The sequence below is a fragment of the Bos indicus x Bos taurus genome, chromosome 3 (genome assembly GCF_003369695.1).
Source record: "Bos indicus x Bos taurus breed Angus x Brahman F1 hybrid chromosome 3, Bos_hybrid_MaternalHap_v2.0, whole genome shotgun sequence".
NCBI classification, from domain to species: Eukaryota; Metazoa; Chordata; class Mammalia; order Artiodactyla; family Bovidae; genus Bos; species Bos indicus x Bos taurus.
Window position 1 is genome coordinate 101,242,267 of NC_040078.1, and position 24,820 is coordinate 101,267,086.

At 39.8% G+C, this 24,820-nt stretch overlaps 1 protein-coding gene across 1 annotated transcript in view; it reads left to right on the top strand.

The window, feature by feature from the left end:
• EIF2B3 (eukaryotic translation initiation factor 2B subunit gamma) overlaps positions 1–24,820 on the top strand; it is a 114,839-nt gene that overhangs the window by 61,907 nt on the left and 28,112 nt on the right. Inside the window, exon 6 of the mRNA XM_027537445.1 lies at positions 9,890–9,979. Coding sequence (XP_027393246.1) covers positions 9,890–9,979 — 90 coding nt within the window. The remainder of the gene's footprint in view (positions 1–9,889; positions 9,980–24,820) is intronic.

Below are 24,820 nucleotides of genomic sequence, written 5' to 3' on the forward strand. Positions count from 1 at the left end.
GCTTTCAGTTCTGGACTTGGGAAAGGTAATCTGACAGTGTGCAGTGTGCAGGACAGGTTTAAGGTATAAGACCTGAAAAGAAATCCAGTGTTGCATTCCTAAATTCACAAGACTCCAAAGAGCAAAGGGATTGTGTCCTCTGGAATGCAGAAGGGACTACTTGTGATCATCTATTATTATGTGAAACAAGGGATCTGACTCATTTATGCATCCACCAAGCACTGATGTTTATGCTACATTAGATTGGCAGGTTTATTCATAAAATTCTTAGAAGCCAGAGTCCTATGTTTTTGTAATCACAGCTAGAAGCTGGAGATTGTCTCCTGCTTTCTCTTTAACCTCCTTGGGAACTAGTTTGTTATTCTGTATGGTGAATTGTTAGTAAATATCTTAGCCTCAGAGTTCCCTGCCAAAGAGAGCAAGGTTAAGCATGAAAGGAGCAAAGAAGATGGACATAGCCAAGAGGTAAGGTGAAAATGAAGAGCAGATGGAGGTATATTTTTCCTTCATACCTGTTGATCTCAGGGCCTTGAGTAAATGCTGGGGCAGATTTTCAAGCATTTTTTGAATACCAGAAGACAGTGCTTCCTATCTTTCTTTTCAAACTGAATTTCCAAAGGTAGGAGTTACAGAGCCAGAAGCCTCTTGTTTTCAAGTTTTCTTACTTTTATATGTACTGGTTGTAGCAGAAAAGGACAGTGAGGATGGAATGTACATCCCATGTTTTCTCACTGTCCAGTAGAGGATGAAGTATTTGCTTGACTGCAAATAATGTTCTCTTCTATTGGGCCTTGGACGTATTTGGTCCTGGAAAATAAGATAGTGTAAGACACTTGAAGTAGGAGTTCTGCTCAGCCTATGGTCAGGTACAGAGACATTCTCCCTCTGTCATCAAGTAGTACTGATAACTTTATTCCAGTGGGCCCAAATTCATCCTGCCTCAGTGGATTTGGAGAAGGCACAGCATCCATCAAGCACCTTTCCCATCTATCAAATTGATGTATTACTGACTTGGAGAGGCAGTATAGGTAGTGGAAAAGAATGTTGAATGTTACTGATAGAAAGAGCATGGTACTAGAAATTCAAGTCCAGAGAATTTGGAATTTAATCTTGAGAGAGAAAAGCTGTATGACCTTGAGCAAATCACTTTGCTTCTCTAAGCCTCAATTTCCCCAGCTGAAATTGGCTCAGTTGTTCTTTAATGGCCCTTCCCCAGCTCTTAAATTCCTATTTCTGAAAGACATGTGTTTTTAATAATTTGTAAGTAAACGTGTTTGTGCCAAATATTTAATAAGAAAATCATGTGGCTTTTCTCCAATGTTAGTTGTTTTCTTTTGAATACTAGTCGAGGTTTTTTACTGGAAGGATAATGAAAATATTAAAACAAGCTTCTAAACGATGTCTTTTAAAAATTGAATAAAATATTCACACATTCATCTTGGAAAAAGACAGGAACTTAAGTCAAAACCTCAAGGATCATGGCCACATCTCTATTTCTGGGACTACAGATGATGAGAAATGGGTTCACATTCTTGATTATTTTGCTGATGGTGTGGAAAGTCTTGAAATGCGTTCTGTTTATCTACATTAGGATCCCCACTGCTACTAACCAGCTGAAACTCCTCAAGTACTCCTCTAAACTTTCTAGTGGGTAAAAGCTATGCTGCCAATTTCTGATCTTTTCAGGGCTTCTGCAGTACAAATCAGGTGCTCAGCTTTCTTTATGGCTGGTTTAGAATTCAGCTTTCTTAGGTATGCTAAGTCTGTTACCACTATCCTTCTTTACAGCTTCCAAAATTTAGTTACTTTCCTCTCCTGGTCTTTGTCCTTGGGTTTGTAGGGAAAGAGTAAATTAGCCAAGATAGCAGTGGTCAGGCGCTCTCACCCCACGTTCTCTTGCTCTCACCCCATGTTTTGTAAATAATGACTTTGCATGGTTACTAACAGCTGAGATCCTTTGTAGCACTGCATGCACCTATCAAGCCCTTGAGGCTGTGTCTACTGGGTCAGCTACAAGAGACTATAGCATGTCTGCTGCTGCGCCAGCCCAGAGAGAATAAACATGTCTGCAGTTCCTACAGCTCCTCGAAGTTTCCTCTAGCTTCCTCGCTGGCACCTTGCCTAACCTGGCTTCAGTGAACAGTGAGATAGTTGGCGTAGTCGGCAGGATACACAGCAGGTAGAGGAGCCTGAGGCTCCAATGGATGGAGGAAGCCAGTGGCCATGGTCCTGTCAGCATGGGCCCCAGTGGAAGATCGGGAGACAGTGGACAAATCACCATATAGCATTGAGAAGGTGTTGCAGGTGATAAGTTCCCATTTGTCGGACAAGGACATGGACTACCACTGGCACCATGGGTGGATTTCCTGACTGCCCTGAAGGCTGTGCAGAGATGCTTGGAAGAACTAGAGCAATATATATTGGAATTAGAGCAAGAACTTCGTGGCCTTAAAGAACCCAGTGTGTCTGACAGTGAGACAGAATTGTATCTTTTTCGGACTACAGGTCCAGGCCCCCACTTGTTAGTAAGGCTTGTCATGCAGCAGAAGGATGGGGCCAAGAAGGTGAAGTCCCGCTAGGCCTTGGGTACCAAGGAGGCCAAAGAGAAGAGGAACGGCACCAACTCTGCAGCCAGGGTGAAGTCCAGAAATGTGAGCAAGGAGCAACCCCACTGTAGAGAAAGAAGAAAGGAAAAAGGGAAAGTGAAACCACAGTGGCAAGTTTAGAGCTGGATCAGGTCCTGCTGAACCCACCTCTGTGGAGCACCGAGGAAACCACTGAGTCTGCAGACAGCTTCACAGGATGGCAAGTGAAGCTCAGAAAATACAATGAGGACCTGGACTTCAAGGTGGTGGGTGATGACTGGGAAACCATCACCATGCTTGGAATTGGCTGGACATCCACCCTATCAGCTTCTGTACTGGTCTGGCAGGCGGAGGAGCCTCCAGAAGATGACAAGCATTTTATAGGCGGCATGCAAGTTGCATTTGCAACAATATCTTGTCCACCCTTTTGGTTCCTTAACTGCCACCTCAATAGTGGCAGGCTTGGGAGAAGTAGTGGAATGGTGGCAGGCGAAGGGGATTAGACGTGTGAAGACCCTGAAGAGGATGGGCCAACTGGTAAAGGCCCCATCCGGGTTCACAGATGCAAATGTGGGCTGATTTGCTGGCAGCGGGAGTTGACAGAAATAAATTTGATGAACAGCCTAGTGCTCTGCTCCTAGAGCTATGGAGGCAACTGAGACCGGAACAGCAGTTTACCAAGTTTGGGAAACACCGACAGCAAGAGATATGGGTGGTTCAGCTAGAAAATTACATGGCATCCAAGGATGTTCCTTCGGATGCCCTTTTCCACTTTGAAATACTGTAAAGGCTGTGTGCTTACCTTTAGAAATTGGATGGCTCCCTGTGCGGAGGTATACTATAAAGGCTGTGTTCCATGATTGCTACTAACCTCTGATGCTCTTGCAGATTTAGAACAGTGTGCACCAGAGGTTATAAGGCATACAGAATCACGTGGATGGGCTGTGAAAACTCCAAAAATCTGCTCTTTGAAGGGGTGGGCCTGGTGCGTGTGTGGGGTTTTGTGGGTCCTTAATAAAAACCCTGAAATTTCAGGGCCCTGCAATTTCACAAGGACAGACAGTGGACTAGACTTGGCCATGGAAGATAAAGGCACTCCACATGTGGTGGGTGGCTCTTCTAACCCCATGAGGACAAGGACTGCAGCATGAGTTCCAGGTGATACCTGGAGTTGGGTTTTGCTATGTATTAGGGATGTAACTATTTGCTGTTGTAGCATCTACTGCTGTTGCAGAATGTGGGTTCAAGGGTCAGTGTTACTAAGCCAAGGAAATATCGCAGAAGATGGACTGCGCCTGGATTGTGAGGTGAGAGACCCTGAAGGGGTAGAATATAGAGAAAGAGCAAATTAGTCAATATGGTGGTGGTCAGGCCCTCTCACCCCCATGTCCTCTTGCTCTTACCCCACATTTTGTGAATAATAACTTTGCATGGTTATGTAACAGCTGAGATCATTTGTAGCACTGCACATGTGCATCATGACCTATATAAGCACCACCTGAAAAGCCCTTGTGACTGCCTGCTGGGTCCACCAAGAGAGAATATAGCATGTCTTGCTATTGTGCCATCCTGGAGAGAATAAACATGTCTGCAGTTCCTACGCCTCCTCGAGTTCTCTTCCAGCTTCCCGACTCATGCTTTGCCTACCCTGAGTTCAGTGGACAGCAAGACAGGGGTTATGCCTTCAAAAACAAAAATTAACAAAAAACTATTTACTGTGACTTCCCTGGCAGTCCAGTAGTTAAGACTTCATGCTTCAGTAGCAGGGGGCACAGGTTTTATTCTAAGTCAGGAACTGATCTCGCCAGCCTCAAGACATGACTCCTGTCTGCCAAAAAAAAAAAGCTTACACAAAGCGATAGATAACTGAGAAGAGAATTGAGCATAGGAGAGTCCTGGGATAATCAGTGTGCTATAGTCTGAGCCCCAAGGATCATGTTATACATCTTTAAAAATATATTTATGTGGCTGCTTGAGACTCTAGTTAAGATGTGCAGGCTTAGTTTCTCAGTGGCATGTATCAATAAATCTATTTTTTTTTTAATGATATTTCAAAGCAGTCAGTGTTCTACAAAACAGATGATTCACTCTAATCATACGGCTTGTCAGGGAAATACAAAGGGGTAACTTTTTTAAACTGAAATTGCCAAATGCATTGTGAGGCTCTGATTCAGACAGACTAGCTATAAAAAGAGAAATCTGGATTTGGATTGGATATTAGATGTTGTGAAGTTGTTGATAATTTTATTATGTGTGGTGACATAATGATTGTATTTCATAGTCCTTATCATTTGGAAATACATACTACACATACTGGAATATTTACCGTAAGATGATTTTGTGTCTGGAATATGCTTTTAAAAACTATATTAGTTTGCTATTAACAAATCACTATAAACTGGGTGGCCTAGAACAACAGAAGTTTATTGTCTTCACAGTTCTTGAGGCTAGAAATCCAAAATCAGGACATTTTCAGCATTGGTTCCTCCTGAGGTTTATGAAGGAGAATCTGTTCCACCCTTCCATCTTCTGGAAACCTTGGGCATTCTTGGCTTGTAGATGGCATTCTCCTCGTGTCTTCATATTGTCTTCCTTCTGCATATCTGTCTCTGTGTTCAAGTTTCCCCTTTATTAAGGTACTAGTCCTGTTGGATTAGGGCTCCTCCAAAGTCACTGCAGACGGTAACTGCAGCCTTGAAATTAAAAGATGCTTACTCCTTGAAAGAAAAGTTATGACCAACCTAGATAGCATATTCAAAAGCAGAGACATTACTTTGCCAACAAAGGTCCAGCTAGTCAAGGCTATGGTTTTTCCAGTGGTCATGTATGGATGTGAGAATTGGGCTGTGAAGAAAGCTGAGTGCCGAAGAAATGATGCTTTTGAAGTGTGGTGTTGGAGAAGACTCTTGAGAGTCCCTTGGACTGCAAGGAGATCCAACCAGTCCATTCTGAAGGAGATCAGCCCCGGGATTTCTTTGGAAGGAATGATGCTAAGGCTGAAACTCCAGTACTTTGGCCACCTCATGTGAAGAGCTGACTCATTGGAAAAGACTCTGATGCTGGAAGAGATTGGGGGCAGGAGGAGAAGGGGACGACAGAGGATGAGATGGCTGGATGGCATCACTGACTCGATGGACATGAGTCTGAGTGAACTCTGGGAGTTGGTGATGGACAGGGAGGCCAGGCGTGCTTCGATTCATGGGGTCGCAAAGAGTCGGACACAACGAGCTACTGAACTGAACTGAACTGAATGACCTAACCTTAATATGATCATCTACAGTTGTCATATTGCCAATTAAGATCATATTCGCAGGTATTGTGTGTTATCTTTTGGGGGGGACACAATTTAACCCATAATAAATACTGCAGCAAAAAGTTTTAAAGATTAGAAAATGTTGATAATTGAAACTATTTGGGCACATAGGAATTTATTATGTTTTTCTCTTATTTTGTGTGTGTTTGAAAATTTCCGTAATTAAAATTTAAGAAATGTGTGTGTGAAACAGATTAAATTGATATTTGTACACTCGTGTTCATAGCAGCATCATTCACAATAACCAAAAGGTGGAAGCAATTCAAGTATCTATAGACAAATGAATCAGTAAAGAAAATGTGATACACACATACAATGAAATATTATTCAGAGTTCAAAAGGAAGGAAATTTTGACACATGCTTCAACATTAGCTGTAAAGACATTATGCTAATGAAATAAGCCAGTCACAAGAAGAACGAGTGTATGATTCTTCTTATATGAGGTTCCTGGAAAAGGCAATGGCACCCCACTCTAGTACTCTTACCTGGAGAATCCCATGGAGGGAGGAGCCTGGTGGGCTGCAGTCCATGGGATCGCAAAGAGTCAGACACAACTGAGTAACTTCACTTTCACTTTTCACTTTCATGCATTGGAGAGGGAAATGGCAACCCACTCCAGTGTTCTTGCCTGGAGAATCCTGGGGACGGGGGAGCCTGGTGGGCTGCCGTCTGTGAGGTCCCACAGAGTCGGACAGGACTGAAGCGACAGCAGTAGAGTAGCCAGAATCATAAAGACAAAGTAGAATGGTGGTTGCAAGGGGCTGGGAGGAAGAAGGGAATGGGGAGTTAGTGTTTAATGGATACAGAGTTTCAATTGGGGAAGATGTAAAAGTATTGGAGATGGATGTTGGTGACAGTTGTACTGCAAAATGAATGTAATTAATCCTGCAGAACTATATATATTTGAAAATGGTTAAAATAGTAAATTGTACAAACCAGCTAAGGACTTTCTTTAGGATACTTTAAAAGATGCGAGGATAAGCATTTACTGTTTAACTGCAAAGATCGATTGCAGTTAAACAGTAAATGCTTATCCTCGCATCTTTCCCAGTATTTATTTCATTTATACATTCCTCATTTATTCTAAAATAATATTAATAATTATAGTTACTGCCTGTTGGCTTTTTTTCCCTTGCTTTAAAAACTGGTATTCCTGTTTTTAAGATCATAAAAAGATGCTTGTTTTCCCTTAAATTTTAAACACTATAAATTTGAATTCTAGATTATATAACTTACTATTTTAAAAATAAGTCTATAAAAATAATCCTGATGGCTTATATTGTCCTAGAAATATTATAACTATTTCTAAATGTCTTATCATTTCTATTACTGATTTCTTTATTTTGTACAAATCAAAAACATCTTCTTGGCCCAGAGCAATCAACCAGTTACCCAGATTTACTGGTGCCTCTTTGAGGTTTTTTGGTTTTGTTTATTTTGTTTTATTTTAAAATATCAATTATTTCTAATGCCATTTAAAAACAATTAAATGGGGAAAAATAAAATAAGAAAACACCTTTTGGGCAACTTAAATGGCATTAAATCCTGGTCCCAAGATTTGCATTCAATACAAATTTCATGTGAAAGAAAAAAAATCTCTGAATTGCCCATCTCTGTTCCTTTACTGTATTTCAAATTTGTAGCTAAATCTCTAGAGTTGAGTGTACCAGCTAAATTTTTGGAAATTGTTTTTAAAGGAAGAATTTTTTTGTTTTGCCTACTTTATATGATGAGAGTAAAAAGCTGAAAAAATTTATAAACTGTAAAATGCTATTTGAATATTATTGCCATATGAGGTAGGGATCGGTAAGAATTTAGACGATGATTACTCAAACTTTTAAGTTATTCCTTCCCCAGGTGTATGATACAACTTGACTTCAGCTATAAATATGAGATATATAATTCATAAGGTAGTGCAAGGATGGAATAATTTAAGTAGAATATGTTGAATGAGTTAAGGAATTCACAAACCAAGGAACTGAACAAGAGAGTTCAGCTTTCCAAATGGGTTAGATCAAGGGAGAATTATCATAGTGTGAACTTCAAATCAAACCTGGGCACCACAAGGTAAGTAACCATATTTGCAAAATTCTGTTTCCTGAAGAATTTCTTAGAACTCAGGAATTTCAGGAAGTGATAATTGGGATGTAACTTTCTTCTTTATCCTCACTGTATACAGTAATTGGCTTTTGGGGGGTGTGTGTGTTATAGATGTGAGATCTGAAATCCGACTTTTCTCTTGCTCTTTTGGAAGCATTTTGTTCCCCCTTCTTCCCAAAAGAGTGGAAGCCCAGGGTGGTGTGTGTGTATGTTCTGTTGCTCAGTTGTGTATGATTCTTTGCGACCGCATGGACCCTGTGGACTGTAGCCCACCAGATTCCTGTCCATGGGATTTTCTTGGCAAGAATACTGGAGTGAGTTGCCATGTCCTCCTTCAGGGGATCTTCCGCACCCAGGGATTGAATCTGTGTCCCCTTTGTCTCCTGCATTGCAGGCAGATTCTTTACTACTGTGCCACCTGGGAAATTACTTCTAAAGTATCTAGATCCTATGAGAATAATTTTCATTCAGACTATAAGCAGTCAAAGGAGAGTAACACAGAGTAGAAGATAACAACCAGGCAGCTACAATTGGAACTAACTGCTATTCTTCCACCCTACTCCTCCCCTCCTCTCCTTCAACTATCTTTTATTTTATTAAATAAAATGACTTTAAACATTTTAAAGAAACATGCCATTTCTTCAGGCTGAAACCAAAGTTAGTAGACTAAGTAGGAACTAGTGCATGTTCAGTCTCTCAATTGTGTCCAACTCTGTGTGACTCCATGGATTCTAGCCTGCTGGGCTCCTCCGTCCATGGGACTTTCCAGGCAAGACTGCTGGAGTGAGTTGCCGTTCCTTCTCCAGGGGATCTTCCTGACCTAGGGATCAAACCCATGTCTTTTGCATTGGCAGACAGATTCTTTACCACTGAGCCACCAGGGAAGCCAATAAATAGCAACTAGGCAAATGCCTTAATTTGACCTAATTTATTTGTGTGTTTGTCTGTTCAGCCACTATCAAACATCCATTCTGTGTGAGAGCCAGTGCTAAGTACTAAGACTATAAAAATAAATCTTGGAACTTCCCTGGTAGTCCAGTGGTTAAGAATCCATCTTGCAATGCAGGGGATGCAAGTTCGATCCCTAGTCAGAAAACTAAGATCCCATATACCAGGGAGCAATTAAGCCTGTGCACCACAGCTACTGAGCCTGCATAGTGCAGCCCGCCTGGACACAGTTCAAGAGTTCATGCGTCACAACAAAAGCTCCTGTGTGCTACAGCTAAGACCCAACACAGCCAAATAAATATTTTAAAAAATAAATCTCTGCCCTCAGTTAACTTTTAGTCTAGTGGGAAAGAGCACAAGTAAGTAGGCTGTTACTTTGCTCTATGCTAAGTTATCTGGTAGAAGTGGGTACCAAGTGTTGTAGGAACACAAACTTGGGTCCTCAGGGAAGATTTCCTAAGAAAGTAAACCTGAGGAAACTCCTGATGAATAATTAAGAGTAGGGAGTTAGAGAGTATTCATAAAATTTTACTTCATCTTCTATGAACATGGAGTAATGTATATCAAATACTAAAGGAAAGCATGGCTTAAGTATGTCCTGCAGGAAGTGAGGCAGTTGGAGTAGAACCAAGAAAATGTTAGTTACAAGAATCGTGGGTAGGAGTTTGTAGTAAAATAGAAGATGACTTGTCAGTGATTTGGTGGCTTACCAGTTTTGGTTTCATGTCTTTGGAAGCCTAAAGACCTCATAAAGTGTGAAATAGGGCTTCAATAAAGAGACAACCTTTTCTGTGATAGCATCAGAGCCGATAATCACCTTCTTGGTCTCCCCAGAGTGAGGTGTAGGCAGCATGACTCTGACCCTCAGAAACTTCCTAACGCGTACTACCTAATAATAGAATGGAACTCATGTGACCCTCTTCTCTTTCATTCTTTTTGCAGGCACCCAAGAATACGTTTCCACACAGGCCTTGTGGACGCCCACCTCTACTGCTTGAAAAAATACGTTGTGGACTTCCTAATGGAAAATAAGTAAGAAGGAGGGAGATTGAGTCAAACTCACAACACTTAAGCTACCCTGTGACTTAGTTAACAGTTTTAAACCTTGATAATAACCAGTTATATAAATAACTAGTTTGTATAAATAACATAGTTTATTATAGAAACGAAATTATGTTATCAGCATAATTCATCTATACCAGCTTATATTTTGGGGGCCTGTGCCATGATAACCAGCAAATTACTTCTATAAAACTAATATTCACGTATGAAGCATCTTTCTACACAGCTTCAGGCTCTTCCTTCTTTCTGCAAGGGTGAGCTCCCCAACTGTAGTGCTATTTGTCTCCAAGAGGATGTCCTTTCCCTGGGCAATTGTCCCATAGATGGGCCCTCTTAGCAAAGGGCCAGACACTTACCCAAGAGAAGAAAAGAAAGAAAAGCAAGTTTTCCTCCAATTTTGTAAAAGAAGTCCACCTCTGCGAGTGAAGTTTTATGAATTTCATGAATTCATTAATTTCATGAATTAAGAAATTTGGTACTTTGTGTAGTTTTGCTTTGATAATAGAACTGTGGGCCTTAAACACTTGCCAGAGACTGTCTGGCAGATCACAGGATGTGGGTGGGTTTCCAGAAAGAAAACTTCCATTTGTGGTTGATCTCAAGGATTTTTTTCGTACATAATTTTATTTATTTATTGTTTATTTTTTTACTGAGGTCTTCTTTGCCGCGCGGGTTTTCTGTAGTTGCAGAGAGTGGGGTCTACTCTCTAGTTGTGATGTACAGGCTTGTCATTGCAGTAGCTTCTCTTGTTGTGGACACAGGCTCTAGTGTGAACAAGCTTCAGTAGTTGTGGTGTACTAGCTGTAGAGCACAGGCTCAATAGTTGTGGCACATGGGCTTAGTTGGTCCGCTGCATGTGGGGTCTTCCCAGATCAGGAATGGAACCCATGTCTCCTGCATTGGCAGGTGGATTCTTTACCCACTGAGCCAACATGGAAGCCTAATCTCAAGGATTTTGATAGGCAATGCAACTAGAGTCCTCAGAAGAACAGGTAGGAAAAAATTTAATAACTACCTGGTTAAGAAGAGGAACAGCTAGTCTTCCTTGATGGCTTCTGGATAAGTTTCTACCTTGCATAGTACTGGTAACTGGAAAGCAGTCAGGCTGGTACGACATCAATAAGTTCCCTCAGACGAGCTGGGGAAGGAAGTCTGAGAACCTGAGTTTAAGTGCTAAGCATGCTATTGACTGGTGGACTTGGATATATACAAGAATATTGAGGGGAAGGGAAATTGTCCCTCCATGCCCAATATAATATTTTTTTGCAGCATCCTAACCCGTACCACCTATAACTCCTGCTGCTGCTGCTGCTGCTAAGTCACTTCAGTCGTGTCCGACTCTGTGCGACCCCATAGACAGAAACCCCATGTAGAGCCAATGGTAAAACCAATTATTTGGGCTCCTGGAAAGCTTTCCCAGCTATTGTTGTTTCTCTGTTTTCTCTCACCAGGACAGTATTGCCCTGCTCCCTTCTGACTTATTCTGTTTTTTCATTCAACCAGCACATATTTATTAAGTTCCTGTTACAAGGCAGGCATTGTGCTAAATCAGCTGTGGGATCCATGGTGAATAAGCAGATAGGGGCTCTGCCCTTACAGAATTAAAGTTATCAGGACCCATTTTCTAGTTACCAGTGTCTGGGCTATCCATGTTTTAAAAGTGAAGTTAATTCTTTGCCATGAAAGGGTTTATTTTTTTAATCTCAAGTGAAAATGAATCACTGTCAAACAGGTCCTGGCCTTGACATGCTGAGAGAGGATACAGTAACGGTAGAGACTTTTTTTAAAAAAATTATTTCCTATGGAAAATTTCACATAGATAAAAAAGTAGAGAAAGTGATGCAGTTAACTCCCATGTACCCCTCATACAGCTTCAGTTCAGTTCAGTCATTCAGTCACATCCACCTCTTTGCAACCCCATGGACTGCAGCACTCTAGGCTTCCCTGTCCATCACCAACTCCCAGAGCTTGCTCAGACTCATGTCCATCGAGTCGGTGATGCCATCCAGCCATGTCTACTTCTGTCATCCCCTTCTCCTCCTGCCTTCAATCTTTCCCAGCATCAGGGTCTTTTCATATCAGCCAGTTGTTTGCATCAGGTGGCCAAAGTATTGGAGTTTCATCTTTGGCATCAGTCCTTCCAATGAATATTCAGGACTGATTTCCTTTAGGATTGACTGGTTTGATCGCCTTGCAGTCCAAGGGACTCTCGAGAGTCTTCTCCAACACCACAGTTGTAAAGCATCAGTTCTTCGGCACTCAGCTTTCCTTACAATCCAACTCTCACATCCATACATGACTACTGGAAAAACCATAGCTTTGACTAGACAGACCTTTGTTGGCAAAATAATGTGTCTGCTTTTTAATATGCTGTCTAGGTTTGTCACAGCTTTTCTTCCAAGGAGCAAGCATCTTTTAATTTCATGGCTGCAGTCACCATCAGCAGTGACTTTGGAGCCCAAAAAAATAAAGTCTCTCACTGTTTCCACTGTTTCCCTATCTATTTGTCATGAAGCTGGATTTTGAAAAGGCATAGGAATCAGCAATCAAATTGCCAACATCTGCTGAATCATAGAAAAAGCGAGAGAGTTTCAGAAAAGCATCTACCTCTGCTTTATTGACTACACCAAAGCCTTTGACTGTGTACCATGAAATGATGGGACCAGATGCCATGATCTTATGTTGGGTTTTGAGAGAACTTTTTCACTCTCCTCTTTCACTTTCATCAAGAGGCTCTTTAGTTCTTCTTCGCTTTCTCCCGTAAGGGTAGTGTCATCTGCGTATCTGAGGTTATTGATATTTCTCCCGGCAAGCTTGATTCCAGCTTGTGCTTCATCCAACCTGGCATTTCGCATGATGTACTCTGCTCACATGATGTACTCTGCATATAAGTTAAATAAGCAGGGTGACAATATACAGCCTTGACTTACTCCTTTCCCAATTTGGAACCAGTCTGTTGTTCCATGTCTGGTTCTAACTGTTGCTTCTTGACCTGCATAAAGATTTCTGAGGAGGCAGGTCAGCTGGTCTGGCATTCCCATCTCTTTAGGAATTTTCCACAGTTTGTTGTGATCCACAGAGTCAAAGGCTTTGGCGTTGTCAATAAAGCAGAGGTAGATGTTTTTCTAGAACTCTCTTGCTTCTTCTATGATCCAACGGATGTTGGCAGTTTGATCTCTGGTTCCTCTGCCTTTTCAAAATCCAACTTGAACATTTGGAAGTTCACAGTTGACGTACTGTTGAAGCCTGGCTTGGAGAATTTTGAGCAAGCCCTCATACAACTTCAGTAGTCACCAATTCATGGCTAATCTTAGTTTATATTTGCTACCACCAATCTTGCCACTGTCATACCAGATTATTTTAAAGCAAATTATTATAATTTCATCTGTTATGATTTCAATTGTAATTATGTATAAATATTTCAGTATCCCTAAACAATACCTCAGTACTACTCTTGCACTTAAAAAAAAAAAAAATCTAACAGCATTACCAAATGGGATTTTAGCTTTTGGTATCTGAATATGCAGTAGTTTTGCAACAAAGCCAGCCTCATCCTGGCTGCTGCAGCTCCTTTGTAGCTCATTTGACCCCCACTGGTTAGCAGGTCCCCCACCTGGCAAGTGTACTGTGGTGGTATGTACCTGGAGGACCAGCCTCAATTTGGTGATTCTATGGCTCCTGGCCAGAAGCTCCACCAAATGGGACTTTGCCAGAGCTTGCTGTAACAGAGGAGGATACGGAGCCTCAGCTCAAACAACCTCCCCACCTCAGGGTCTTAAAAACCTTTATATCTTTCTTCTCCCCCTCCTTCTCCCCCTCTACCTCTCAGACTTGGTGAGAGTAAAGGAGGCATTTATAGTAATCTGGTTATAAAAATGACTCCTTTAGAGATAGATGGGGAAAAGGAAACCTAGGAGATACAGCCTCAAAAAAGGACTGTTTTAGCAATCCTTTCTCTCACCTATGAAAATTACCATTTGGCCCTGTAAATTTTAATTGTCTATTAATACATATTAATGTCTTCCATGCAGATTCCTTGAGATTAGATTCCTACCTGGATTGATAAGGCATTCAATATATGCTTGATGAATGGAAGAAAAGGAGATGCTGTGACAGTTTAGACAGCAGAAGTAATTAGGTACATCAGTCGTTAAAGAAGATGAGTATTTCTGCAGTTGAGTAGAAAAGCTATAGGGAAGGGTGTGGAAAGAAGAAAACCTGTACAGTCTTTGACAAGAGAAACTTAAACTGAGCTGTGTGACCCTAGACAGGTGTCTGCCTTTCTGTACTTCACTTTCCTCAGCTGGAAATTGGAACAGATGGTACCTGACACATAATGGTGATTGTGAAAAATACTTGTGAAGAGCTTAGAGTAGTACTTGATGCACAGTAAAGACTTCATTGATCACCTGTGTTGCTGGATGCTAAAGATGAAACAATAGTTTCTGCCTTCAGGTTGCTCACAGTTTAGAGAGAGGCAGGCAGGTTAAATTATTACAGTAAATGTGCTAAGTAGTACGAGAGTATAGAAGAGTAGTATAATAGTGAGCTAGAAGCACAAGGGAATTTGGGAGGGAAGATGGAAGTACTTTATATCTTGATTTGGAGTAGTGATTACAGTAGTATATATTTGATAAAACATATTGAACTGTGTGTTTTAAATAAAAGTAAAGTCTTAGTTGCTCAGTCATTTCCGACTCTTTGCAACTTCATGGACTGTAGCCCACCAGGCTTCTCTGTCCTTGGAATTCTCCAGGCAAAAATACTGGAGTGGGTAGCCATTCCCTTCTCCAGGGGATCTTCCTGACCCAGGGATCGAACCCGGGTCTCCTGCATTGCCAGCAGATTCTTTACCATCTGAGCCACCAGGAACTCTTAAATAGGTACATTTTATTATATTTAATTTACAAAATATATATATATATTTTAAAAGTTTAAAAAATGAATTGGACTTATAATTTTTAAAAAATTCAGAACAATAGACATTTAATAAATACCTAAATATATTCCAATTGCTATGTTGGGGGGTGAGGATACCAAGATGAATACAGTTTTACAGACCATTGTCTCTGTAACCTAGAGAAAATTATATTATGAAACAAAAGAGAAAAAATGAGTCAGAGATCCCCAGTCTTAATAAATGTGAAAAGGGCACTTCAGGCAGCAGGAGTGTCATGACAGCTATGCTTTAGAAAGATGCTCCAGCAGCAATGGGAGGGAGAGACTGAACAGTTACTGGGCTGAGCTTAATAAGGTAATGTCGTTCAATATTGATTTTTAGCTAAGAGTCTATCGTTTCCCAGCTGGCTTAATATAGCATTCTCCTTGCTAGGCTTCTGCCTCCAGCCTGTCCTCTTTTAATTCATCCTTCACAAAACTACTGGGGACTTTTCTAAATTGCAAATCTGACTGCATCATATCTAGTTGACGAGCATCGCCACGTCCAACATTTACCAGTTGAAGTAATGCATGGGCCCAGGAAGTAGTGCCTGGGGTAATAAAGATGTGGCAGGAGTTGCCTTAGGGATACCACTGTTTGACTTGGATGCCAATGTCGTGCTGAATGTCTGCTAGTCTACATGTGCATTAAGGCACTTAGCTTCATCAATATGTGATCTTGAGTTATTTCTAACTCAAGCTTTCCAAGTATCAAATAAATCTTAGAAGTCATTTAAAAAAAAAAAAAAAAGAGGATTGATAAGTTTGATTAATACCAGTTTTTAAAGTTCTGTGTTGTGGGGGAAAAAAAATCCAGTAAACATGGTATAAAAATAAAGGGGGGCTTCCCAAGGGGCTCAGTGGTAAAGAATCTGCCTGCAAGGCAGGTGATGTGAGTTTGATCCCTGGATTGGAAAGATCCCCTGGAGAAGGAGAAGGAAATGGCAACCCAGTCCAATATCTTGCCTGGAGAATCCCATGGACAGAGGAGCTTGGCAGTCTACAGTCCATGGGGTCACAAAAGAGTTGGACACACACGACTTAGCAACTAAAGAACAACAGAAATAAATAACAAATACCAAGCTATCCCAAACACTAGTTTCTGTACATTACAAAGAGCACTTAAAATCAATAAGAAAAAGACTAATGACTCAGTAGAAAAATGGATAAAAGCTGTAAGTAGTGGGTTCGTAGAAAAAGCTAATATACATCAAAAGATGCCTACTCTCATAAATAAAAATGTATGTTAAGCAGTTTTAAAATACTATCCTTATTGTATGACAGAGATTTTTAAATTTTGTGATGAAGCTAGCAAGGCTGTGGGGAAATTCTCTTATACTTTTCTACATAAACTTTTTGTAGGGTAGTTGATGATACCTATCTGAACTTACAACTATATACTCCCTGCCTAAGCAGTTCCTCTTCAAAGACTCTATCCCACAGAAATATTTACTTAAAAGTATGGAAATATTCATTGCAAAATGTTCTTTGCAGCATTGTTCATAACAGGGAAAAGTTGTAACAGTTTAAACAAGATAATTAATTATATTATTGTGCAACTGTTAAAAAGAATGAAGTATGACTCTGTGTGGTGATGTGGAAAGATTTCCAAGATACTTTTACTTAAAAAAAAAAAAAGGCAAATTGCAGTATTAGTGTATATTTTCAGTGTAATGTAATTCAATTATTTGCTCTAAAGAAATAAAAAGATATACATAAATATGTTTTAGAAGGTCTTTTAATCCATTTCTGAATGTAGTTTGACAGCTGGATAGTCCAAAGATTGTCTGAAATTTTTAATTCAAAAATGTGTTGGATTTTATGGCCAGAGCAGAGCTTAGACTGAGTATTATCACTGTGATGTCTCTTGAGGCTGAGTGGTAAACTAAAAGTTTCTCCTCTTTTACAAAGTAATCTGATCTAAGCTTAAGGAAGCTGGCCATTTTGGAACTTTTTGTGTGACTTAGCAACAGTTGCTCCAAAAGGAGACTGGCCCTGTAAAGCACTCAAGCAGTATGTTGGCTGTCTGAGCTGAAGCCTTGGAAGACAGGAAGTTTATACCAGAATTAGTACTGGTTTCCTTTAGCACAGAAACCCGGGGAAAGAATTGTCTTTCTTTTCCTTTTCCTGACCTGTTAGACCTGCTAGCTAGTTTAAGAGATGTAGAGGAGATTAATCTTTAAAAAAGGAAGAATTAAAACTGAATACTTCCTTTCTGTTCAGAAGAACCCAAAATTGTAATCAGCCTCTCCTAGTGTTAAAACCCAGTCCATCGGTGCAGGACATACACCCTTAGGGTTTGGCCTTCAGAGCACCATCCATGTACCAGGCACTGTTCTGGGTACTTTACACACTTCAGTTCATTCACTCCTTAAAATAATTCTCTCATTTGGTATTAATTTCATATTATAGAAGAGGAAAATGAAGCTTCAAATAATTTGCTCAATGTCATACAGTCAGGGCACTAATAAAATCAGCTACTGTTGATGAATTGATTGCTAGCAATGTCCACCACATATCTCAGATGTCTCTCTGTTACAGACACACACACATGTTCATGTATACCTGGAAGGATAAGAGAGCAGTCACAGCTTCCTGGCCTTAGCTAAATAGAGATGGAGGGGAGTAAGGATGGGCTCTACAAACTGAAGTCAGGAATTGGGAATAGGCAACTATGCTACATGGTCAGAATCAGGGTGATAGTTAAAGCCGCATGGAAGATAATGTGATAGACTGCCTAGAAAAGCCATGAGTCACATAGGAAAGCAGAGAAGAGACAGACAGATGAGGGACCATGTAGTGCCATGGGAGATAGGCAGGAACCTTGATTTCTTACTGTTCAGTACATGTATCCATATGAACTTATCTGTACTTGTGTTCCTATCCTTAGATGTGCTAGAGATTGTATGAGGTATCTTTTACCTAAACAACCAAATAAAACTAAGGTAAGAATTTATGGTTTACATAATCTTCTAACCAGAGCTGTTATATGGTAGCTGTGTACTGATATCTGAATATGTAGATGCTACCAAAATTAAACTAGGGTAGTCTTCTCGGGACTTCTTGGTTACAGTAATCTTGATCTCTGGGACTTCTTTGCTGCTGAGAAAGGGACAAAGTCCTAGCAGCACATTGACTTTTGTTGTTGTTGTTTCATTTTGGTTTTTTGATGGTGATTTTCATTTATTTATTTATTTAGACTGCACTGGGTCTTCATTGCGGCACACAGGCTTTTTCTAGCTATGGAGCACGGGCTCTAGAGCCCATGGGCTTCAGTAGTAATGCTTAACTGGTATGCTTGCCTTCTTTCTTCTCTGACAACATTCTTAAATATCCATTAAAACTCACCTAGATGTTACTCCTCTAGGAAGTTTTTTCTCAATTTTTTTTCTCTTCACTTCCACTTAGAATAGGTACCTTTGCTTTGTGCTACCATAGTAGTCTGTGTTTATCTCCATTAGGCATGAAATCATTCTCTCTTCTGATCTTGTATAATCTTCAGTTATCACATGCATCCTATTAAATTGGATTTGCATGTCTTTTTTTCTACTTTTGTTAACTCCTTGAAGACAGAAACCAACTCTGATTCATCTTGTGACACATAGTAGATGCTCTATAAATAAAAAGGCAGCCAGATCATCAACTTCATCCTGAAACCTCTAAGTGCTATTTCAAGGGGCTTCGAGGAGCTCCAGTCCTTAATGTCTCAGCGCAGAAAGAATTCAACAAGAGACAAAGTGATATATAAGAAGTGATTTGTTAGTAGGATGTTTGTGAGGCTTACAGGCTGGTGGGCAAGAGGGCCGAGAACTTAGTGGGCTGCAGTTTTATAATCAAAGAAAAATTAGGGAAGGGCGAAAAACCACCTTCTTCCTCATTCTTTTTATTATCTTTTTTTTTAATTGGAGGATAATCACTTTATAATATTGTATTGGTTTCTGCCATACATCAACCTGAATCAGCCATAGGTATACACACATCCCCTCTCTCTTTATTTTTTATTTATTTTTAATTAAAGGATAATTGCTTTACAATATTGTGTTGGTTTCTGCTGTACATCAGCACGAATCAGCCATAGATATACACACATCCCCTCTCTCTCAAACCTCCCTTCCACCTCCTATCCATCTCACCCGTCTAGGTTGTCACAGAGCATGAAGTTTGAACTCCCTGTGTCATACAGCATATTCCCACTGGCTATCCATTTTACATATGGTAAAGTATGTTTTCACCAGGACTTCCCTGGTGGCTCAGATGGTAAAGCGTCTGCCTACAATGCAGGAGACCCGGGTTCAATCCCTGGGTCAGGAAGATCTCCTGGAGAAGGAAATGGCAGCCCACTGCAGTATTCTTGCCTGGAAAATCCCACTGACAGAGGAACCTAGGGGGCTACAGTCCATAGGGTCGCAAGGAGTTGGACACGACTCAGCGACTTCTCTTTCACTTCACTAAAGTGTGTTTCAGTGCTACTCTCCCAATTCATCTTACCATCTCCTTCCCTATCTGTGTCCACAAGTTTGTTCTCTGTGTCTGCATTTCCATTGCTGCTCTGCAAATAGGTTCATCAGTACCATCCTTCTAGATTCCGTATATATGCATTAATATACAGTATTTGTTTTTCTGACTTACTTCACTCTGTTTAATAGTCTCTAGGTTCATCCACCTCATTATTCCTCATTCTTGAGTAGATGTCACACTTCCATCATCAGCTCCTCCTCCAGGTTGGGCAGGGGAGTTTTCTTGTCCCTACTTGGTCAAGCCAGGACTGTTATGGCACTCTGGAAACATTATTTCAGGTCTTAGTACAATGAGGATCTTTCACTTTGAAACATCACTTTTCTATAAAGTATTGTTTTTCATGTGTGCAGAGAACATGTCCTAAATTTTACTGAGCTCACTGGGCAGGATGTGGGTCTCATACCATGATTGTTCAGTGGTGTGGCTCATGCTTCTGTTCCATGGTTTTGTTGCAAAGTGGACTTGCTTGGTTTTGTAGTTAGGCAGACCTGAATTCTTGAGTGATCATTAATTTACAGGGGTCTCCCATACTTTTTTCTTCACTTACACTCCCCTACTGGGATTAACTATTTAATTACCAACTTTGTCCCTTTACTCTGTCCCTATCAATATGAGGGCATGGATTTACTTGGTTTTTTTGACTGTTATATCCCTACAGTCTAAAATGTGCCTGACACATTTGGGGTACTCAGTGAATAAATTCAAATGAATAAAATATTCATTGACTTGCCCTAAGCCTAAGCAGTCTTGCCAGGCTTGCTAGGATCTGAATATGTTTGTCTTTCTCAAGACATATGCACCAGCATCAAAAATTTATTCTTATAGAAGCTTTCAATATTTTGTTAAAAAGAGGAAAAAAAATCTCAGAATATTGTATACCAAATACTTGGTTCTAAAGTCAATACCTTGTAATCTAAAACAATTTCCTGTTTACTATTCCAGGTTATATCTATTTTCTTTGATCAGCAAGGAAGAAAAAAAGCCTGAAAACAAAGCATAGGGTTAACTCAGCAATCATGTTTTCTTTCCAGTTACAGCTCCACTGAGAGAAAAGGCAAGAAACCCAAACCTTTAGTGTTCTTCTCTGCAGTCTTGAGTTGCAGGCCTTAAAAAGTAGGTTTTCTGTTCTGCCTCTTTGATAACTACTATTTTTAAGGACTGACTTGAAGTGGAAGACAGAGGATTTTAAGTCTCTTTAAATTTGCTTACAAAAACAGAACAGGCAGAATGTAAAAGTAACCAATTTTTTCCCTTTACCATGGACATAATTTTTAGACTTTCCCTAAAAAAAACTTATAGCTACAACAAAGACCTGATCCCAGATCAAGGCAAAATGCTAAAAATAATAGATTTAAGCAGAACTAGTATCATGTGTTTTTTTTAGATGTTGGGTTTTTAATGCTAGTAATATTAATAATACGGAAACATATGTAGAGTTCATTACATTTCCAAATCAGGAAAGTTCTTCTTTCTATCTCCAAAAATCAGAAGAAGAAATTATTGCCAGCTGTCTGGCTTAAAGGCATTACACTCAGTCATTCACATATCCACTCATTCATCTATTCAAATAAATATTTATTTAGCACTGACTACATGTTTATTGGTATAGAGACAATAAACAGAAAATTTTCAACCCTGTAGAAAGTGCTGTGGTTGCAGAAAACACAGGATACTGATTAGAATGGTGTAGTGGAAAGAGTCCTGGGCTTTGAGGTAGATTAAGTTTCCACTCTACCACTTATAAAAGCTGTGTTGACCTAATCAAAATAACTAACCTTTCTAAGCTTTGATTTCCTCACTTATGAAATGAGGATGACAATACCTACCGTTAGGATTGCTATAAGAAAATGAGATAATATGTATTAATTTCCTAGCATGAAACTCACACTTGATATTGATTCAAAAACAATACAAATAACTGTCTTTGCTATGACAGTACAGAAACCTATAAGTGTTACAAAAGGCTTCCAGGTAGAGATAATACTTGAGAGCGGTTTTATAGCTCAGTAAATTTTCACAAAGTGAACACTCCCTTGTAACTACTATTTAGATAAAAAAGTAGAATATTACCCAGTTTCCAGAAGCTCCCTTTAAGCAACTATCCCCTGCACACAAAAGTAACTGTTATCTTGAGTGTTAAATGAATTTAAGAAGATAAGATCAGATTTGTACTTCAGAAAAATCACTGTGCCTGCAACACAGAGGGTGGATTGAAGGAAGAAGAGACATGATCAGATTGTGCTTTAGAAAGGATATTCTGTCTACAATACAAAGGATAGATTTTATGCCGTAAGATTGGAGGAAGAGAAACCGATTGAAAGCAGCTGAAGGAGTCCAGGCAAAAAATGACAGTGGGTTAGACTAGACAGTAGCAGTAGAGATGCAGTGAGTTCATAGTTTTGAAAGAGATTTAGGGGATAAAATCAGCAGTGTTTGGTGACTGGCTGTATGTGAAGAGTGGAAGAAGGAGGAGTCAAGATTATTAACATGTTGCTAGCTTGGATGACTAAATGAATCTCCATATCACTAAGCAAAGTAATCAGTGCTTGTGGGGGGTAGGAGAAGGGTTGGGAGAAAGATGATGGATTCAGTTTTAGACTTTGTGTTTAAGGTATTATGGGTCACCTAAATGACAGGGTCCATCAGGCTGTTGAAAATATGAGACTAAAAAGAAGAGAGGACTTGGCTATGGGTTTACATTTAAGAATGAGTAGCAAAGAAGTCACCAAGTGATCTATCTCAGGGAGACGAATAGCATGAGAAAAATACAGGCAAAAAGGAAAATCCTGAGAAACACCAAATATTTTAGAGGAAACAAAGAAAGAGGTATCAGAAATAGAAACAGATCAACAAAGTGATACCACAGGAAGTAAGGAACGAATGACCTATGACAGTGAAATTTGGAAGATTCAGAAAATATTTTTAAAATTCTACCTATAGGGGCCTTACCAGGCAGTCCAGTGGTTAAGATTCCATGCCTCCACTGCAAGGGCATGGGTTCAATCCCTGGTCCAGGAACTGAGATCCTGCCTGCCCTGCAGCAAGGAAGAAAAAAAAAATGCTACCCATAACTCTACTTATGCTTCCCTGGTGGCTCAGGTGGTAAAGAATCCACCTGCAGTGCAGGAGACCCAGGTTCAATCCCTAGGTTGGGAAGATTCCCTGGACCCACTCCAGTATTCTTGCCTGGAAAAATCCCATGGACAGAGGAGACTGGTGGGCTACAGTTCATGGGGTCACAAAGAGTCGGATACAACTGAGCAACTTAACACTTTCATAATTCTATTACTTTGAGATAGTTGCTAACTTTTTTTTTGGCCAAGTCCTGTGGGATGAGAGACCTTAGTTCCCTGACCAGGGATTGAAGTCCGTTGAACATTTTAATGTATTTCTTTCCATCATTTTATTTTTTTTTATATATACATATACACACCTGAGATTGTGCTGTATAAATAACTGCCTTCTGCTTTCTTTGTTCAGTATTTTTTCACAAGCATTTTCCTGTGTCATTGTTTACTGAGTTTTGCCTATATGCTATTCTATTACATATGTGTTTTATTACTTTTCCATTGTTGACTATTTGGTGGTTCTCTGTCTTTATAAATAACATTGAGTTATTTTTTAATAACTATTTCATAACTTATTATTTTATAAATAACAATGCTATTTTTATAAAAAACATTAAATATCTTTTTGTTCAAAGATCCTATATTATTTATCTGATTATTTTATTTTTTCAGCATATATTTATTGAGCACAGATGTATAGAAATAGAATTATAGAATAAAATAATATGAATATCTTCAAGACCTTTGTTATGTATTGCCAATTTTTAGAAAAGATTTTTACCAGTTTATGAATTTACAAGTATGAGAAGTACCCTTATCACTAATGTGTGAGTTATTTTAAATCTGCTAATTTGTGAGAGAAATTGCATCTTATTTTAATACTAATTTTTTAAATATTTTTATGTATTTTGAAACATTTTAATCTATTTATCTGTGAAGAATATTAATTTTTTGTTCTATTTGTAGCAATTATTTTATCTTACTTTGTGGAGTTGCTTGTTTGCAGCTAGGAGTCAAATCTTTTGTTCTCCTTTGTGATTTTTTTTATCTCTTAGGAGCTTATGACATGAGGCAGGTGTTTCTGGGAAAACTATCTAAGAGGGAAGGGAGAGGGGATTTCCCTGGTAGTCCAGTGGCTAAAGACTGCTCTCAATTCAGGGGACCTGGGTTTGATCCCTGGTTAGGAAACTAGATCCCACATGCCACAACTAAGGCCCAGCTCACCCAAATAAATAAATGTGAAATTTTTTTTAAAAAAGAAGAAGAAAAGGAGAAAGTGAGGTTGCCAAGGCCCAGGGCAGTGGATCCAGCTGCTGGTCTTCAGCCCCAATGGATGTTCACAGTGGTTCACGGTGGCATTTCCCACTTCTTAGTATAGCTTTGAGCTACTTTTAGTTTGACCAGGAAGCAGGAAGTATAATTTTGTCCTCCGTCATGATGCTAAGCCAACTGCATTATGAGAATCGACGTGATTGCTGAGTGCCTGCAGAGGCAGGTGGGACCTGGCAGGAATGCTTCAGGTCCTCTCCTCAAGTCCTTGTCTGATCTCCTTAAAGGGTCCTGCCTAAAGAGGCTGTGTGCCAAGGCTTGTTTGCTTCCCTCTTGCAGGGACAGTTCTGTTTGGCCTATAATGTAAACATCATGGCTCTGAAATCCCCCAGCTGTCCATGCTTTGTCATTTCTTCAAAGGAAACTGACTTGTTTTCCACTAGAGTGGGGCCAAGGAACGTTTGCTACCCACACTGGCTTGGAGTATTAAAAGGGGAGAAAAAAGCTAAGAATAAGTGTTGTTTCATTCTTCGTATTCTTATGGAAATTTTTAATCTTCATCAAAAGATCAGAAGAAAAATCACATTGAAATTCAATACAAGAGCTTCCAGCTTACACAGAATTTTTCAAAGGTGTTTGACTTGATCCTTAAAAAATGACAAAAACCATGAACTGTGTAGCTCCAGGGTTTGTAATTTTGCTTACCCTCCTCAGCCTCCGCCTCTGTCTTGCCTTCCTACCTACACTCCATCTGTGTGGTCCTGTGTCAGCCTGCAGAACTTCTTTGAATGGGGGCTGGGAGAGGGGATGGAAGTATGAAGCAGCAGTCAGATTTACTGGGCTTTCATACATTAACCCCTCTCTCAGGCCACGTTATCTCATCTTTCAGAGTCTTGAAACTGGTCTCTTTTCATTCTCCTATTCCAAGCCTATTTTCACTGCTACCAGAATCACCTCATTAAGAAATAAAACTCAAAAAAAAAAAAAAGAAATAAAACTCATCATGTCACTTTCCTGC